Source organism: Passer montanus, unplaced genomic scaffold (genome assembly GCF_014805655.1).
Source record: "Passer montanus isolate IOZ18808 unplaced genomic scaffold, ASM1480565v1 scaffold26, whole genome shotgun sequence".
Lineage (NCBI taxonomy): Eukaryota > Metazoa > Chordata > Aves > Passeriformes > Passeridae > Passer > Passer montanus.
Window position 1 is genome coordinate 9,723,685 of NW_024367261.1, and position 19,293 is coordinate 9,742,977.

Sequence of the window (19,293 nt, forward strand, 5' to 3'; positions counted from 1 at the left end):
CTGCTGAGGAGGCAGCGTTCTGTTCCCCATGTCAGCAGAGGATTGCTTCCCTGCAAAGAACCCCAGGACAAACCTCTTCCAACTGCTTGCTTTTTTGCCTTACCTAAGGCCAGAACTTTTCATAAATAATGGTCAGTAACAGACTAAAAACACATTCTTTCTCTGAAGGGTGGCTGTAGATCATGCTCTTACTCACTGGCCTTAACTTACGTTGTTGGAGCTTTTTCTGGAATTTTGGCATGGATATTTTCAGCAGTCTAAATTGAAGAATCCTTGCATTTAGCAGCCATAGCAGCCATGGAGCTCTTAGGTGTGCGAGGGTGTCATTGTTTTAGAAATGCTGCAACCAAAGGAACAGAGGGTTCCATGCTTGCTGCCTCCAGTGGACTCAGGCTGTCTCCTGTCCATCTCAGCCATAAGCTGATGGGCAGGGAAGGTGAAGTTGAAATGCTGTTCTTGTTTTCAAGTGGTTCCCATTGAGTCTGTCCTCCTGGATAGGTGAGTAACTGTATTTTGGCCACACAGGTATTACAATTTATTTTTTTTTTATCTTAGACTTCACCCTTTGAAAAGATTACAATGAAGATTTACAGGCCTATTGCTATTTAAAACTCTTTTGGCAGAGGATTTCTTTTGAAAACAGAATAAAGGAAAGGAAGATTAGAGTTATGGACGGCTTTATAATCAGATAAAGCCATAGCTTCCAGGCTCCAGTGATGTCCCTGGCTCAGAAAGGTTTTGGATAAATGATTGTATTATCTCCCTTGAGACATTTTTTCTTTAGAGTCTTTGAATTAAAAAATTGTTAATATTAAAATCAGTAACTTCTAGTTCATATGAATTTAATTTAAATTTTACAAATTAGTAGTTAGGAATGGGCATTTTCCTCTTTCCAGCACCAGTGAAGTGCTACCAATTTAATGAAAGAAAGCAATTTTCATTATACTGATAATCAGAGAATCATATAAAGGTTTGGATTAGAAGGGACTTGGATCATCTTGTTCCAATTTCCCTGCCATGGCCACAAGCACCTTCCTCTAGATCAGGTTGTGCTGAGCCCCATCCAGCCTGGCCTTGAACACTTCCAGGGATATGGCATCCACTGCTTCTCTGGGCTGCTCCAGTGATTCACCATCCTCACAGGGAAGAATTCCTCCTGATATCTAATCTAAATCTGTCCTCTTTCAGCTGAAAGCCATTCCCCTTGTTCCGTAACAAAGTTTGTTTTAGACAAACTTTGGAATCCTTAAGTCAGCACTCAAGACACCCTAATTATCAAGGAAGGATGGCACCTAGTGCTTCTTTTAGCAGTTTCACATATTTGTTCTAGGCATCTTAAGAATGTTTATGAGGTTTCCACTCAAATCTGGACATTGCTCTCCAGGTGGGAAGTTGAGAGTTTTAAATGGATTTGAAGAATTAATCTCATTCAATCATAAGCAAGGATACAGGATTGTTATTAGTGCTTTTTAATAACAATATTGGTATGCAATCTCTAAGTGACATTTTATTTCATTCTAGTCAAAGTATTAATTGCAGTAGTAAAGCCCAAATATAGTGAATTGTGCAGCTGCAGTTGCAGTTACCTTGCCCTTTCATTTGCAGAGGTTAAGTGGTCAGATTATCAGAGGCAGCGGGTTTTGGTTTTGTCCCTTCAGATCTGCCTTTTAGGAGCACAGTCTATTGCCCAGGGCTGCAATTAAAACTTGTGATGGCATTGTAGCCAGTGCTGTCAGCAGCGTTGGGAACTCCAGCTATTGGGGCTGCAGTGCCACTTTATTTCCCATCAGGGCCCTGTGCAGCCTCCAGGGATTGCCATTGGGCTCCTTGTAAGTAAATTCCACATGGTGTTTTTAAATTGCTGGTTTTCAAGTTTGAGCATAGCAGCTGTGCTCAGCATCGAGCCAAGGCTTTTTCTTCTCACATAATTGCCTTTCATCCTGAAACTGGAAGGTTATTACCAGGAGCTGGAATATTTCTATGTGCAGTTTGATAACAGCAGGTGAAAATAATTCCAGACCACGAGTGCTAGGAAGCACAAGTTACGGGTTTGGTTTTGCTCTCATTCTAAAGGCCTGACTCTGAATATAACTGAGAAAGCTGTTTACTGCCTAAAATAAAAAAAGCTACCCATGGTTAGTACCCATTCATAGAGGAAAAAGGCAATCACCTCCCACTCAAAAATATACCATAAAGTATTTAGAAAAGCAAAATATATTTCAAATTATACTTTTTGAGCATGAAGATCTCTTATTCTGGCACTTCAACTGCCGAGGAGCAAAGCAGTAATGTCTTTAATTGATATTTTTCTATTACAAAAAGACAGTAACATCTTGTGATGTTGCTTTAATTGCAAATGAAGAAACTACTGGTAAATATCATTGGGGGTGTCTTTTTGTTGAAAGGTAGCTACAAAAATGATTATGAATATAAATATAGTAAGTGATAAAAATTATGAAGAAAACCACATTCCCTTATTTTGAAACTATTTGGATATTCTAAAAGCTTGTCATAAAACCATTTTACACCATTAAAACCAGATTCTTTGTTGAATTTATTCACAGAGTAAATAACTGCTGATCTGTGATCATTAACACAAATTCACTTGACTTCAGGTATGCTTTCTTATTCTGGGAAAGGATTGTTCTGTTTTGGAATTTCAATTGAACTCTGTCTTTAAGTACTACTATATTTCTTTACACTTCGATTTTGCTTTTTTGCTGTTCGGCTTCACTAGAAATTAAGAATATTTTATAGATGTTTTGTTGAACTCAACCATTTTTAATAAGGGTACAATGGAACACATATACGTAAAAACTAGATTAATGCTGTGTTCAGTAGAAGATAGCATTCAAATAGGCAGCTCTCACAGAAACTTTACTCTGACCTATAAAGTTGCATAATTAACGCCTGATCTTGCTTAAGTTATGGGTAACATCTGTATTGTGTTATTTAGCTCAGAACCCAGTAGAATTTGAAATTAAGAGACTGCCCATAAAAGTTAAGTGAACCAGCACTTCGCTTTCTGCCTCCTGCTCATGCAGGGCCTCTGTCAGTCCTGTCGTGGCCTTTTACTCTTCCTTGCCAAATTGCGCTTCTGTGTCGAGCAGTTAAACTTTCCAAGTTAAAGGCACAAATATCAGTTCTTCTGTCCCTCTCTTGATGAACCTTTCCTTGCTTTACCAAATGCCTGGTGTATGCTTTGAGGAGCTTGAGGGAAGAGAGGACAAGATTTGTGGTTGTGCCACAATAATGATTTGTCAAGTGATTGTGTGCACTGTCTGGAGAGCCTGTTGGGTGACCTCTTGCCAGCTGGGTAATGGGAATATAACTGCCCCTGCTTTAGAGTTGTCAGTGCTGTATTAATTCCTGTGATTACTTTACAGTATGGAGTTAATAAACTCCCATAGTATTATTTACATTTATTTTGCTGCAGACAGAGAAGTTTTGTTTTCACACCTCTGCACTGGAAGGTTTACAAGTTCAGTGTGCAGCTCAAGAAAGATGGAGCCACCACTCTCTCTAGTTTGATTTACAATCTAATACCACCATTCACTGTTTCACATGCTCAGAAGCACTGCTTGGTTCATAATTTTCTCTTTTCCTACCTCTGTCTTCTCATTTTGCTGCTCTTTTAAAGTTTCTAAAATAGTCAGCTGATTTCTGTACTAAAAAGCAATAGTTCAGGACAAAGCAGAAGGAAATGTTGGAAGGGGAGTTGGGGTAAAGATTATAGGATCATTTTAGTTATTTTTTGACTTTATATACCACGGGGGGAATATAAGGTACATATTGAAACCTTTTGACACATTCGGATGGCAGACTATATTAGTTTTTGCGAGTTCTTCCTAAAATAAAATACATTCAACACGATCTCAAATGCTTAGGACACACAGGTTTTATGCTGAAACGGAGCTGGGTTTTAGCTGTACTTACTGTCAGTACTAATTGCTTGCATTGCTTACAGTGAATAGATGTTTTTGTGGCAGTAGGAATAGACCTAAAGAACTCATTGTAAGTACTTGGTAGCTTTTTCTGTTTGTCCCTTAACTTGCACAATCATTTGGAGCAAAAGTCTTTTTGGAAAGACTGGTGGGGAAGGGCAGAAATGTGTCTATCCTCTGTGCAGTACTGGAGCACAAAATTGAGTGCTGTTTATCAAACCTATTCTTTTTAGATTTTTTTCTTAACAAAAAGTAAAGAGATGTTTCTGATGTTTGTACCACTTTTAGGAGATGTTTTAAGCAGTTGCAAGTGTTGTCCTGTTGGCTGTCTAAGGTAGCTTCTCAGTTCTAATAGAATTTAAATTCCAAAGCACTTGCTAGTTGAAAAACAAGAATTAAAGTTTATTCACAGCTCCTTTTTGTTTTTACGTATGGAGTTTGCATTACTGTGTATGTAGTTGTTACTTCCAAAAAATTCATCATGATAGTTCTCTGTCATATCCATAAAGCTGTATCAAAACATTGCCTGTAACTTAAGGAAAAATTGAAATTGCTCATAGCAGTTTATTTTTTTGTGTTTTTCTTGGAGTCTTAATTCATTTTGAATGTGTAAGCTCAACTTCTGGAGTAAAAACACTTCCAGCTGATGTGGCTAGTTCTACTACAGAAGGCTTTGACTTCCCTTTTAGCAAAGCTTCATGTATTTTTCAGCTCTTGACTGGAGAATAAGACTAACAATCTCATTGCTCTTGGGTCTTTATACTTTGCATGAGTGTATGCTCTGCTTCTCCTAAATGAGAGATAAAATAGCTTTGTCACATGAGGACTTTTACTGGCTTTTATAATTGAGTGTATAGGAGCTGCCAGGCTTTTGATTCTCTTGCTGAATTAAACAACTTCATCATTTTCAAGGGATGAGTCATTTTTCTTTTTCAGTGTTAATCATTGTTGCCAGGTTATAAAAGTCTGTTTCAAAGGTAGCTGCTATGGGCACTGAAGCAGTAAGCATCCCTTCATTGTATCTTACCAGTAAGGTTTGGAATTAGCTGGCATTTTCTTCTGAAGTGTTATGTGTTTCATTTGTATTTATCATATAAAATCCAATCACACAACTGAAGCTATAGTTGGTTCTTGGTACATCTGTGTCTGTCATGTTCTGAATCAGATTAAAAGTTTCCTCTGGTCTTTGTACTTTCTTATTTATTCAAAATTCAGGTATATATTCAGGTGTATATATATATGTGTTCAGGTATAAATAGATAGTTGGTGTTTAGATACTAATGAAGTTTTTTTGCCTATTAACTTGTTCTAGTGTCATGGGCTGAAATCTTACTGCCTCAATGAAAATATTGTTTGTTTTCCATTTCTTTTGAGAATTGTGGAAGATGAAACACTTATATTTTTCACTACATTTGCAATTTAGCCAATAATTAAGCAGGAATTCATGTTTTGGGTGCCTTTCGAGTTAGAGGTTTGTAGGGACTATCCCACATCATTTTCACATGCAATGGTTTTTTAAATTTGATGTATTTCTGTGATTTATACATGCAGTTTTATATGGCCTTTCAGAGAAATGGCATATATTTGTGTACAATTCTAGTAATTCTATTAAATGGCATCTCAGACTTCAAATAAATAATGTTATCATTGTACAGGATAAAAGAAAAACAGACATAGCAATAACTAGACTGCTAGTCTGTCAAAACTGTTCACACAAAGTATATTTTAAAATGCTATCAAACTTCAGTTTGAGAGAGGCATCTGTAGTGCTGAATGTCTATCAGCCAAACTTTATCCTTTGAAAACTTTAACATATTTTGTAGTGAGAACATAGTTTTCAACATAAGATTTTCTGGAAAAGTATTGGAATGAAAGACTGTAATTTTAAATGTTAAAGGCTTGCAGGAAAGTAGTTGTTAGAGCTGTGGATCTGTGCTGTCAATTACTGGCCATGTCAGCTACCTGGAGTGTATTCTACCAAATCTATACAGGCAGAGTCGTCCTGCCATCCCATCCCACACTGGAACACTTAAAACTCTTGAGACTTTCACTGTGTTCTGTACATACAGAAAAATCTCCATCCTCTGTGCTTCACATTCTTCTCCTTGGTTCACCGTTGGCTTATCTCTAGCAGTGCTTTCAGTCTCCCTGACCCTTAATTGCATTCCATGATTCTTATTTGCCATGCATACAATAACTTCTGCTCACAGGAAAAACGTCTTTGTACTAATATTATTGGATTTGACCCAGCAATTCAATCCTACAGTTTGTACCTGAAACTGCCATCTGGATTTAGATGTGCTGAACTGGTTTGCAGTTGCTATTAATGAGCTAAACAAAGAAATTAAAGGTCCATTTTTGAATGACCAGATATAAATGGATTTCTTACAGCTTTCTTTTGAGCTTTTGGGATTATTTGTGTAAAAGCAGCAAATAAACAGCGTGAAAACTTTTAGTGCATTTTCACATGCAGATATTTTTCTTCTTGATAAAGCTGGTGTGGATTAGTGAGAACAAAGAGTAGTAGTGAAGCATATTTTAATTTTTGTTGAGATAAGCTGCATCTAGGAAAAATTCTTAAATATCAGTAGAGAAATGCTCACACATGGCTTATTTCCACCAGTCAAAAAAATTGAGAGACTAGGAGAATCTTCACCTATATTTTCTTGTATTTTTTCTGTTTCTGAAGGTTGAATGCTAAGTCAAAGAGATTATAACCTTTTGAAGCTCATTAGGGTCTCTCATGAGTATTATTTGCTTTAATTGATGGTTTAAGCAGATCCAGAGCTGTCACAGCAAATTCATAGGTTTTTAGAGGATTATCAAATCATATGATAACTTTTCAAAAGTAAAAGACAAACCATTATTTAATGAAATATGTAAGCCTTTTGATAGATTTGTCCTTATTTATCAGCACAATCAGGCAGTTGGGTCAAAATAGGGTTTGTACGCTCTGTTTCATTCATACTGCATTATTTAGAAATTGACTTCTTCACCATTATATATGTATCAAGGAATACCTGTAAATATAAGAATTCTTACTAGAGATTTTAATATGCCTTGCCCAAGTGATATATGTTATAATAATGTAAAATGTATCTCGTAGAAAATATGCATCAGTATGTTACAATAGTATAAATCATTTATCCCTTTAATTTCAGAAGACAGCATGCTTTTTATAATAGTTTCTTGTGTGACTATCATGTATGTGAGTATATGTCTATCTGCCTTAAGCTAATCATAAAATAAATATACTTTATTGGAATAAAATATTGCTAGAGTTGTTACAGAAGCTGTGTTGAAGACACGGGGGTTTAATTTAAATTTTGACAGAGAAAGCAAGGAAACTTGAAGCATATTCTTAATGATGATTTAAGAGTGATTCAATGATTATGAAAGATTAATACAGAGTAGTCTGCTGGAAGATAAACTGGCTCCTCCGCTCTTTGGCAGGTGGATGACATCTTAGGAGAAGGCAGTGACGAAAGCGATACTAAAAAAAAAAAGCCAGAAGAGGAAGGTGAAAAACCTCAGACTAGTGCAACAGAGACTCTAGGGAGGAAGGCAGATCAGAGACCTGGATCATCATCATCGTCATCAAGTGAAAGAAGTACAGGCAGTGTACCCAGGTATGAATTTTTCAAATGTTAGAAGTGTTCATGATATTTCACTGTGTTTGTGCTTTCTTACAATCTGGTATTTGCCACCTGATGTTAAACTATATGTAGGCAACCTTTTCTTGTAAGTCTGTGAAGTTGTCATGCTTATCTCTGCAATGTTTTGGGATTTGTTTAAGGAAGTGGTCTTAGTAAATGTCATCTTGAGAACCAGGGTATTACTGGTTCAGAAAGAACTGAAGGCAACTGAACTGCACTTCTTTTAAAGTTGTCTCAATCCTGTGTCAGATATAGACCCATGTCCACTGCAGTGTTACTGTGAGTAAAATAAAGCATGGTTTGTAAAGTTGTGCTTTTTTTGACCTGAATTTTTGAGATAATTTTATGTTGTTCATTCATAATACAGAGTAGTCTGCTGGAAGATGAATGAGGTTGTTACAATGAGGTTGTTAGATGCTTTTCTACTTAGAAATTTTAATTTGGTAGTCTCTTCTTCAGAATTGATTTTAGTGTCCCACCACTGACTGTTGGATAATGACTATCAACCAAGTTCTAGTATACTAGAACTTAATAAACAAAGTGCTTATGTTAAATATGTTAATGAATGGTTTTCAATTTGCAGCCTGTTAATACTTTTTAAGCTTAACAATTTAGAGCAAGCAATATAAGATTTTAATTTAGAATTACAGGGGTCATCATCCTGTACTATAGGGTGCTGAAAGTGAAAACATGACTCAGATTACTCAGATGTGTGTTGTAGTTCCTTTCTGCTCTCTAACCAAACTCAATTCCCGACTATAAGACTTTAAGCTCTAACACTTTTTCCTTAATGAGGGTAAAAGTTGTGGGAATTTGATTTGTCTCAAATGGGGTAGAAGAAAAATTTTCTCCCAAATGAAGTTTGAAAGAGGAAAGACAGGCAAATGATGAATGTTTTAGAACACAGTTTGAAGCAGCAAGGCATGTCACTGTTAAGTCATCCTAATACTGTGATGTTTCATTGTGTGGAAGACATACCAGTTCTTGGAAAACAAAAGGAAGAAAGAGTCACATTAAGAAATGCTGCTAAATAACTGTTCTCCAAGTATGGTGTAAAAAGAGCAAGTGCATTTGTAATTAATTTTTGTTCTATATACAGAAACATTTTTAAATAAGCTTGGCAATTTTTCTTCACTCAGAAACTGTATAGACATAGTACTGTCCTTACTGGGATGAAGTCTTTGAGCAGCTTCTTAAGTAACTTTTCTCTTCACCTCTTAGGAGCTTTCTTGTCAGTTTGCTAAATTGTATTCAGTATTGAGCTTGATAGGTGCTTGGAAAACATACTCACAAAGTGCTGGTTCAGATGCTGACCCAGTGTCTACTAGGCAGGAAATTCTGCTTGATAAGAAAGGAGCCAGTCATTCCAATTACATTTTAAGTTTGAAGCTTTAAATTGATGTTTTCATGTTCAGTAAGTTTCATGTGCTAAAAAGGTACTGTATAAGAGGGGGAATGCAAGAACATTCTCTGAAAAACAGCAGATGAACAATAAACAGTCCACCTATGATCCAGTACTCCTATGATCTGGCTCAGCTCATTCCTATTGGAGATGAGGCCTACAGAGACTACAGGTTTCTGCTGCTCCTCTACACTTTTCCAGTAGTTACTGACACTGGAGCCATAGCACTTACAGAAAAATCTAGGGCTTACATTTAATGTTAGTCTTCAACTTACAGAATACCATGATCACTTCTCTGCTTGGTGCCACTTCTAAAATTCTCAAGCATGGAGAAAAAAATAATCTTTGAGAAAACTGATAGCTCCTGCTGGAGGGGAAATGCAGCCTTTCTCTTAGATCCATTGCTAATTCATAATCAAGGAAAATTGAGCTCAGAGCCTCAGAAATCCCACAACTTATCTTTTCTGTGCCTATTTACTAGAATTTTAAAAGGAACAGTGATATTTTGATTCCTAAGTGTTTTCTTTCAAATATAATAGTACTTCCTTACAACAGCCACTCTTCTAGAAGACAGAAATTATAGTTTTCCTTTCTTACTTACTGACAGAAAAGACTGCTGCAAACTCTGGTGCAAATTGTTGTCAGTGACATCTTTTATCCCAGTTGAATGAGTATATTCAATGTCACTGTAACTTTATTCCAGTTCCCAGTCTTGAGACACTCTACTTTGAGAATCTCGGGACCTAAGTTTTTTTACAGCTCAGTGCTTCCCAAGCTGTCAGACTCAGGTTTGTTGTAGTCTGGGATATTTTTTATAAACAATTTCAGTGACAAACTATTCAAAACATATTAAGGAACTATCTGGTATGTGGTCAAAGTCCCCTTGAAAGTACCCTTAATAGCCAGTAGCACATTTCAAACATGGCTGACAAAATAACTGTAGAAATTCAACCATTTTGCCAAAGAATGATGGCTCTTCTGTTTTCTTACCCAGGCAATTAATTGCATTGTTTCACTAGTAAAGTTGTAATGTTATTACACTGAACAGTCTTCCAAAATTCCTTTCTAGATGATGTGAGTATATTGTTTTGATTTTCACAGTATAGAAAAGCTGAAGGTCTAAATTTAGAAATATTGGTGATTTGAAGTCCTCATTTCCTGCCTCCTGGATCATTTGTTGCATGTATAAAGCAATCTGTCTGGTAAAGAGCTTCTGTGTAGGGTCACCCTAGGAAAAAATATGTGTTTTGAAGTTAGTTCTAAGAACTAAATCTTTCATTATCTCCTTTCCCTTAGAATAGATTTAAGGGGACACTCAGTGATGTCTAACTGCAAAAGGAAAGGGGATCAAAATTTCTGTATGTGGTCACTGCTTGGATGTTCAAGAAAACATTTAGGATTTGCCCACTCTGGACTTAAGATTAAAGTAAACAATTGCTTGCATTTGCAGGTAATTGGAAAGTGCTGTTTGTCTGAAGAAAATTCAAATTCATTTGCCCTTATTGGTAGAGCTTCTCCCACATAATTGTTTCAAACCTGTAATCTGAATTCTGTGGTGTGTCATTATTCTAAACTATTTGCATTTCTGGAGCCATTAGAGTTTTGCCATGCATAATAGTAAGGTCCTTTTGAAAAATCTCTTGTTCAGACTCCCTCAGTAAGAACCAGAGTTCATTATTGGAATTGGCCAGAACTAGGGGATCAGCTAATTTCTAAAACTGCACTGTGGTTTTGGCTGTGGGCCTGCCATGTCAGTGGCCATGGGATTACAGAGGAACATGTCTCATTTCAAAGACTGTCCACTCAAAGCTTATTCCCTCTATCTTCGTGTTGCAGAGTCAGCACTTCAGTTAAGCGTTGGTGAATGAGGCTTCATCTTGCAGCTTGTTCAGGGGGTTTAAGATCTCTGCATAGAATTGAGATTGCTGGAAAACTACAGAAAGCAAATACGACCCATTTATTGGTTTTGGCAATGAGATAATGAATCCCAAATCAATGGCAGTATGTTTGATAGGAGCAGCAGCTCATTGTTCCTTGATGTAATTTGGTAAATAAATGCAGTTTTCCTACTTGAGTGTATTTAATCCATTTTAATGAGCATCTCACTCTATTTTGGAGAGATCCAATATGTCTCCTTAGCAAAGCAGGAAACCCACTCAGCTTTTAAAGAGAATGTATAATCATTGAGGAGGAAAAAAAAAACCAGCCCTAAACTTGGCAAAATTAGAGATCCTTGACAGGCAACCACATCCTCTCTCAGTTGTGAGAAAGACTGATTTGCTTTTAGAATTTGCTGTGATAGGTGGCATTTGCCAGTTGGAAGATACTTCCCTGGAAATACTTCTCCTAAGGTGATGCAAGTTAAGTTCAACATAGATGATGTGATGGCTCCAATCTTATAGATTATTACACGTACAAAGTTGCAAATTTTGTTTGAGTCTGTTTCACAGAAAACCGCCAGAATTTGTCTTCCTTGATTAATTTCCTGTAAGTTCAGCATTCTAAATTAAACATCTGGGAGAAGAAAGCATCCTTCAGGTAATAAGACAATGTGATGAACATTTTTATACATAACTAAATTCTGGCTGATTTTTTGCAAGGTTGTAAGAAGTACTTTTTTCTTGTGTTTAAAGCTTAACTTACATGGGTAATACACCACCTGGATTGGCCAGCATGTTCCAAGTCTTGTGATTAAATGGCTATTCAGAGGGATATTATGAGGCGTTAAGAGCTGAAACTTTCACCACCTTCATTTTTCTCAAAACTATTGATTGCATTCAACCTCCAAAGTAGAAATTTTTCTTGATTCCTTTTGCTACATTTTTTTCCTTGGCATAACAATTGTTCTTATAGTTACTGCAAACTGAGAGTATGTTTAAATTCCTGAATTCCCTTGTATTTCTAACAGTTTGGAAGTAAACAGACTCTTTGATGTAGTCCACATAAGCAAATAAAAAATTACTGCAGTTTCAGTGAGGTTTTTTTCCCAGAAGCAATGGTGAAACACTCCAGACTGAAATCCAGGATCAGCCTCTAAAGGGAAGTGCTTCTGTTGGCAGCACATCTTGCTGTTTTCACATGAGCCAGCTGTTCTACAAAATTCTAATGTCATTACTGGTTGGAAGTGATTTTGATCAAGACTCTAAAATGGAAGAGGATTCTGGGCAGGCAAAGCATAATTTGCTTCTCTACTTATATATTAAATATAGGTTTTCATATAGGAATGCTTTTATTTGAAAGATCTCGTTACCCAAAATTTCCACGTGAGAAAATCAGTACTGAGGTAGTAACAGCTTTTTGAAGCTACTTTAATTAATTTTTTTTTTTTCCTCCAAAGGTAGGGGTTTTTTTCCCAGTGTGTGTAGTCCCAAGTACTCTACCCTGTGCTGCATTGAATCAACTTACTTTCAGTTTGCCAGCTAGAAAATTGTAGATCCAGGTTCTAGAGGATTGAATAAATGGAAAGAAGTGCTGAATCTCAGTTTATAGTTTCTGTATAAAGAATGTGCCTTTTCCAGGCCCTCTTGAAAGTTGTCCAAATGTCCTGAAAAGCAGGAGTCCTTCAGGGTTAAGATATGATTAGTGACTACCTCCAAAGTTTCATTAGGGTTGCTTTAGACAACTGACGTGCTTCCCATCCACTTTTAAGCAAATTCTTTGGGTTATTAAGACATTGTGTTTTTGACAGTTGGTACTTTTGTTTTCTGTGTTCTGTTTAGGTTGATTCTCAGCTTTTTGTCTTTGTCTCTTCCCTAATCTGTATTTCTGAACCAATCACTCCATCCCCCCCTCTCCTTGGAGAGAAAGTAGTTTGGAGATAGGTTGTTTTGCTGACTTGAACTTTCTGCATCTGTTAAATCCCACCCTTTGGTTCTTGTCTTCGTTACAAAGTACAAAAGATGGTTTTAAGAGCAAGCGGTGCCAAGGATGTTTGTGCTTGAAAAGTGTAGTTACAGACCATGCTTTGTTTCATTTGAGTAGCTTTCTTAATGAAAAGTAGATTTAAGTGAAAGTGTCCAAGCTCTTAAGTGATTCCTTCCCTACAGCAATCTTTTTCATAAACCTTCAGTAAATACTGGGGAGTTATTCTGAGTGTGTCTTTACCCATTGATCTGTGGAACTTTAGCTGAAACCTGAAAATTAAGGGGCTTTTAAATCAGGAAAGTACAACAGTATTAGAATGTAATTGGAGATGTCTAGAGAAGTCACTGAGAAACTCATCTGTTCCAATATCATATTGGATGCATCTTATAATTACCAGTGAAAAATTTAAAAATCCAGTAGGAGGAATTGGGAACTGGAAATGTTACTATTCAAACTGCGTGCCAACATGTTTTTGTTTATCGCCCCAGTTATTATTTTTAGATCCTTTTTTTTTAAAGATGCCAATCATATCACTTGGCTGTAAACACACTTCTAAAAAGCATCATTCTTATACTATGGCCTCTCAAATATTATATATAATGAATAGTGCTTCATTTGCAAGTGAAGTAACATAGATTGCTAGGACAGTCCTTCTTTTGAAGGAGTATTTGAAGGCTTTTACAATAGAGAACACAAGCATTCAGATGGCTATGATAGTGCAAGTCCTGTAATAGTGCCACTAGAAGACAGATTTTTCTTCTCTCTAATGAGGTTAAGCATCATTGGGTTTTCTTATAAAATGCTGAGTTACTCAGTAATTAATTTAAAACTATTACAGAGTATTGTTTTTAAGCTCTCTGATAAGAGAAACTGTTTGCTTTTTTTTTTTCTTCTTGTTCGAGCAGGATGAGGGATCCAGCATGACTTCTGCCCTGAGGAAGCTGTCAACTCCAGGCAGTGCTTGTCTGTGTGTTTTCTCACACCAAAGGGCAGGGCAAAGAGTCAGGATTTTTCTACCATGTGAAATAATTTCTTAAGAGGAAAAGTACTTTTTATGTCTGCAGCAACCAGAAGAAGTGTGAGGCCTGTTTTAACTCATGGCTTAAAAAGCAAGTTACTATGCTGGCCACTTGCTGGTCTTCGGTGTCTCCTCATATAAGAAGTTACCAGTCGTCTTGTATTCAAGAGCAGAATTGTTGTGGGCAAGTCACTGTCAAGTGAGGGGAAAGGAGTGTGTCCTGTGGAAGGGGAATGCAGAATTCTTCTTTCTTTTTCAGCTTAATATGCCAGTGTTTCTCCACTGGGGAGATACCTACCTTCTAAGCCAGCTATGAAACAGTTTATCTGCCTCTTAACATTTGCCCTCCAGTGGGGTTTGCCAGGCTCACTGAACAGGGTTAACAGTATGAAGGATCCCTAACTCCTTAGGTGCCTTCCAGCTGGTCAGACAGTATTCAGCCTTCAGCTATTTACAGAGCATTGTTCACTTCAGTTTAAAGTCTGCTTTTGTTCTGGAGATTGTCTTCTATGAGCAGAAAGGAGTACAAGGAACACACAGATTTGGTCAAAGTCACAAGGGAATCGTTCTTTAGGTCTACATTTCAGGTTATCTAAGGTTTTAAATATGTTGCATTCTGTTTCAAAGCTACTGCACTGATTGTCTTTCCTTAACATTTCAAAGAATATTTTTGAATTTAGGATTGAAACATTCAACTCTCTTATACACAATATTTGAAATAATGGCATTTTCAAAATGGCAGTAATATTCTACTTGTTTACTGTGTCTGAACTGGATGATATGTCTTAGTTGGATGCATTGAAGGAGTTTGCTCAGATGCATGTTGTTGCATGCTTCTTAAATAGCTTTTCACAAAGGATTCAAAATTCCATTGCTATGAAAGGATGATACAAAATTTGCTGTGCTTCCTAGGAAGTCTTTACTAATGGAAAAGTCTCTAGGTTTTTCTATGCCAAAAATACTATTTTCAAGCTTTTATCTCAATATTAAATATAGTTAAGTCTGAATTCTGCTATAATGAATGCCCTGTAAAATTAGGGCTTGTGTTTTTTCCTCCTTCTCCAAAGCTATGAGGTGTATCTATGGCATGTTAAGCCTGAAAGACTAACTTTAAATCACATGGGAATAATTGGGTTGAAAAATGCATGTATGAGAGTTATTTCATGGCTTCGTGGCATTCTGTCAGGAGAAGATGAAGATGCAGAGGGACGTTCTACACCTAAATGCACAGTAGGGTAGAAAGATGCTGGAAGTTACTGGCAGGTAGGTGTGCTCTAAGGAAAATGTGTGATGCTATTTTCAATAGACTATTTTATTTGATAGTAGAGAGGACAAAAATGTCTGACATGCTTAACTAAATTGATAGTTTAGGGGAATATTTCATTTCTGTTTTAAAACAAAAAATAATTGATTTCTACAAATAAAGGGTATCTGGGAGATCTCTTGCAAGAGGGAACGCTGTTAGAAAGGCGTTCCCTTTCTAACACTTTAGAAAGGCACTTTAGAAAGGCACTACTTTTTCAAAAAATGTAATGGAATTCTCAAATACAAGTAAAAAACACTCAGAGTTGGTGAAAAATGTTTTCTTCTTCATTTGATATTCTGTGCTGTCTGATAGATTTCATTTCTGTTTTAAAACAAAAAATAATTGATTTCTACAAATAAAGGGTATCTGGGAGATCTCTTGCAAGAGGGAACGCTGTTAGAAAGGCAGGTTGGCACTACTTTTTCAAAAAATGTAATGGAATTCTCAAATACAAGTAAAAAACACTCAGAGTTGGTGAAAAATGTTTTCTTCTTCATTTGATATTCTGTGCTGTCTGATAGAGTGGACTGTTTCCATGAGGGGTTTTTGCGATAAAATTTATATAAATTTGTTAGGTTTTTGATGAGAAATTATCTTTCCATTTATAGCTTAAACTTCCACATCTGGTCTGTGTATCCTTTACTTCTAGATTTTGTGTTTAGTTTTCTTCTGTTGCTGTGGTAGAGGAGCTTTTTATTTTATTCTTTATTTAAATGAATTAAGCTTTATGATCTCATGTAGAAAAATTCATGTGGACAAGTCTAAAAGCTTATAAATCATAAAGTATGGTTAGAACTTCTCTACCTGTTCAGGAAACAATTAGCAAAAGCATAAAGATATTGGATATATTATTTGTTTCAGATTTCCTCAGAGGTTAATCAGAGAGGAAACTATAGGATATTTAGTGGCAAATGTTTGAAAGCACTTGTGAGAAATGGAGTTTGTGTTCAAATAAGTAGTACTCAGCCAAGAAGCAAATGGTTGCAGTGAGGATGCCTCTGGTAACTGGCGGTTGTATCTCCTGCAGTGTTTTAGCCCAGCTGAGGAGTGTGCCTTTGAAGCAATGTTTTGGTGTGGCTCCCAAAGGGATCTTGGGGTTCACCATTTCCTTTAGGTCAGTGTAATCTGGGGCTTCATTCCAAGAGCTTGCTGTAAGCCAGCCGCTAATGCACCTTCAGTCCAGAGAATGAGTTGAGTGGTTGTCCAGCATAAGGCCCTATGTGTGCCTTAATCAGCTGTAATGCCCACATGCATGAATGCCAATGTATTGTCTCAGTGCATACAGTGTCAATAGGACAAAAGTTAAAAAGTCACTGGAATTACTCCAGTTTTATACGATTACAGAGTTGGATTCCGTTTTTCATCTCTTTTGATATTCATATATCTAGACAGTGAACACAATATTGCAGTTATTTCTTGATCATTTAAAGGTTGGGACTTTACAATATGCTATTTTAAAATTTCAGGTGGTTAAATTACTTAAATTATAAGCATGACACTGATAAATGGTAAAAACAGCTGTATAAGCAAATGAGTGCATGGCTCAGTTTCTTTATGAAAGCACTTAAGTAGATGAGTCATTCATATCTTCAAGCTTGTTAATGATTTTAATGGCCTGAAGTTTCAAACTGTTACTGAAAATATGCCTATTACAGCTTCAGTTAAGCTGTAGACTAAATTACAGTTGTGTTTCCAGCTGCTGATTAGACTTGTTGGTAAACAGAGTGCATCCAGTTGTCAAGAAGACTAAAAAAAAACTTGAGAAAAGGAATCTGAATATTCAGTATGTAGGGGAAAGTTTGCCTCCTGGTTTTTTTTTCTCAGAGAAGTACTCTCTGCAGTTTTTCAGTTAGCTTTACTCCTGTAATGTTGTCTGTTAACACTCTACTGTCATCCAGTTACACTGAAAAATTACAATTTATATTGGAAAGTCTTGGCTACATATATAAATTGCATTTGCAACCTGCAAGACTTAGTCTTCCTAAGCAGAAGAAAGGACTTGTCACTTCTTACGTAGGAAAAGAAGCAGTCCAACAGCTTAATTATCTGTAATGTGTACAAACATTTTCTTGCACACTCAGGGAAGAGCTTAATAGGCACTTGGTACCACCTTCAGCTTCAGATACATGAGCTTCTGCTGCATTGAGAAAATCAGAAAAATGTATGTGATTCATGTATTCACTCTGTTATTTGTAGAGTCTTAGTCATTAATTTCCATAATCTGTGTTTTCAGTGATCATGTGGTGTTCTTGCTTGAAATTGTGTTTTATCCACATACAGAAAGGTAGGCACAAAACCAGATACATTCAGATGGATAGAAGGAAGTTGTAGAAAGCAAACGTCTGGGATTCTATAGTTTTTTTTTCTAGAAACCTTGTATAGCCCCTGAGAAGTTATTCCTTTTGCAGAATTCTGCAAGGAACCCTCTTCCCAAATTCATAATGAGACAGATGACACTCTGGAAGCTCTTCCATCCACAGGAATCTATTTCTATTTTCTGGTTTTTTCCACTATTTTCTGGTATTATGAGTTGTCCAGGGAGAAGGAATTCAGATTTTCAGCAGATTTGCAGAGACAGATCACTTAATGTCTTGTCTTTATCATGTATAGCCTGGGTTGGTTTGGCTATGGCCCTTTTTTCCCTGAAAGCTAATGTATCAGTATGTAAAACACTGGAGTAAAACACCTGGGAATCAATGGATTGGGCTTGAGGCAATGGAGAAGGAAAACAATGGGAAAGTAGATCTCATTATAGCAAGTCTGCCCATCTCTGTGTTCTAGTGCTGTGGTGGTGGAGGCAGGACCAGCATGCTGCTGGGTTTTTTCTAAAAGTTTTGGAATATATTTAGGTGAAAGATGGGGAGAACAGTCAAGAGTAATGGAGTGCCAGATGTATCTCCTCAAGTTCTTCTGGCCCACAGATGGATGCTCAGGTGTTCAGCACTGGAAGCAGCTGCCATAACAGAGAAGATTAATAATTTCATGTCACTGCAAGCCTAATCTAGCATTTGTTCTCCATCAGGTTCTTCACATGATCACAAAGTTTCTGGAGTTTGATGGCTTCCCTGGTATTGGAGAAGCATGTGCTACTTTTGTAAGACAGGAGTTCGCAAAAGAGCTAGAGAGGCAAAGCAATAGTGCTGCAGGTTTTAGTATCAAACATGAAGCCTCAACAGCTTCTCAGGATAAGCTGTGCCAGTGCTTAATAATCACCATCACAGTGAGAAGCTATTCCCTGATGTTTAGAGGGAACTTAGGTATTTCAGTTTGTGCCTGTTGCCTCTTGGCCTGTCACTGGACACCACTGAGAAGAACCTGGCTCCATTTTCTTTACATTATCCATTCAGGATTTTGTACATGTTCATTAGATCCACACTCCACTCCTCCATCAAGAGTCTCTGAGGATCTTGAGACACATAACCAAAGGCCTTAGTGAAGTATCCTCTGCTTTTCCCTCATTTGCCAAATCAGTCATTTCATTCCAGAAGTGTGTCAGGTTGTCAGTCAGTATCCCCTTGATGAACCTATGTTCAGCACTGCTAATCACTTTGTCCCTTATGTGACTAGAAATGGTTTCTTGGATCAGTTGCTCTTTCAGCTTCCCAGGGACTGAGGTGTGGCTGTCCTTCCCTCAGTCCAGCTCCTGTTCAAGGTAGGGGTCATATTTGCATTCCTCCAGTCATCAGGCACATTTCTCAGCCACCCTAATCTCTTAAAGACTGGGCGTGGCCTCACAGTCACTCGTGGGTGCATCCCATTAGGGGCCATGGAGTCTGGTATGACCCATTTGCTTAAGAGTCCTTCCCTGTGCTGTTCCTCTTCCACCAAGGGTACCTCTTCCTTTCTGCAGTCTTTAACCATCTTCTCTGGCCCCTTAAGGTTTATCTTGCTTGTAAAGAAAGACTGAGGCAAAGGAGGCACTATTACCTCAGTCTTCTCTGTGTCTGTGTCACTGTCTCCCCTGCCCCATTCAGCAGCAGGCTTCTGTTTTCCCATTTCCACACTTTTCCATTTCATACTTACGGTACAAGACCTTCCTGTTGTCTTTGACAACATCAGCATCTCATGGTCATTGCAGCTAAGGCTGCCTTCAGCCTTCCCAC

At 37.2% G+C, this 19,293-nt stretch overlaps 1 protein-coding gene across 1 annotated transcript in view; it reads left to right on the forward strand.

The window, feature by feature from the left end:
• CTDP1 (CTD phosphatase subunit 1) overlaps positions 1 to 19,293 on the forward strand; it is a 97,828-nt gene that overhangs the window by 59,861 nt on the left and 18,674 nt on the right. The window contains exon 12 of the mRNA XM_039712265.1: positions 7,398 to 7,573. Coding sequence (XP_039568199.1) covers positions 7,398 to 7,573 — 176 coding nt within the window. The remainder of the gene's footprint in view (positions 1 to 7,397; positions 7,574 to 19,293) is intronic.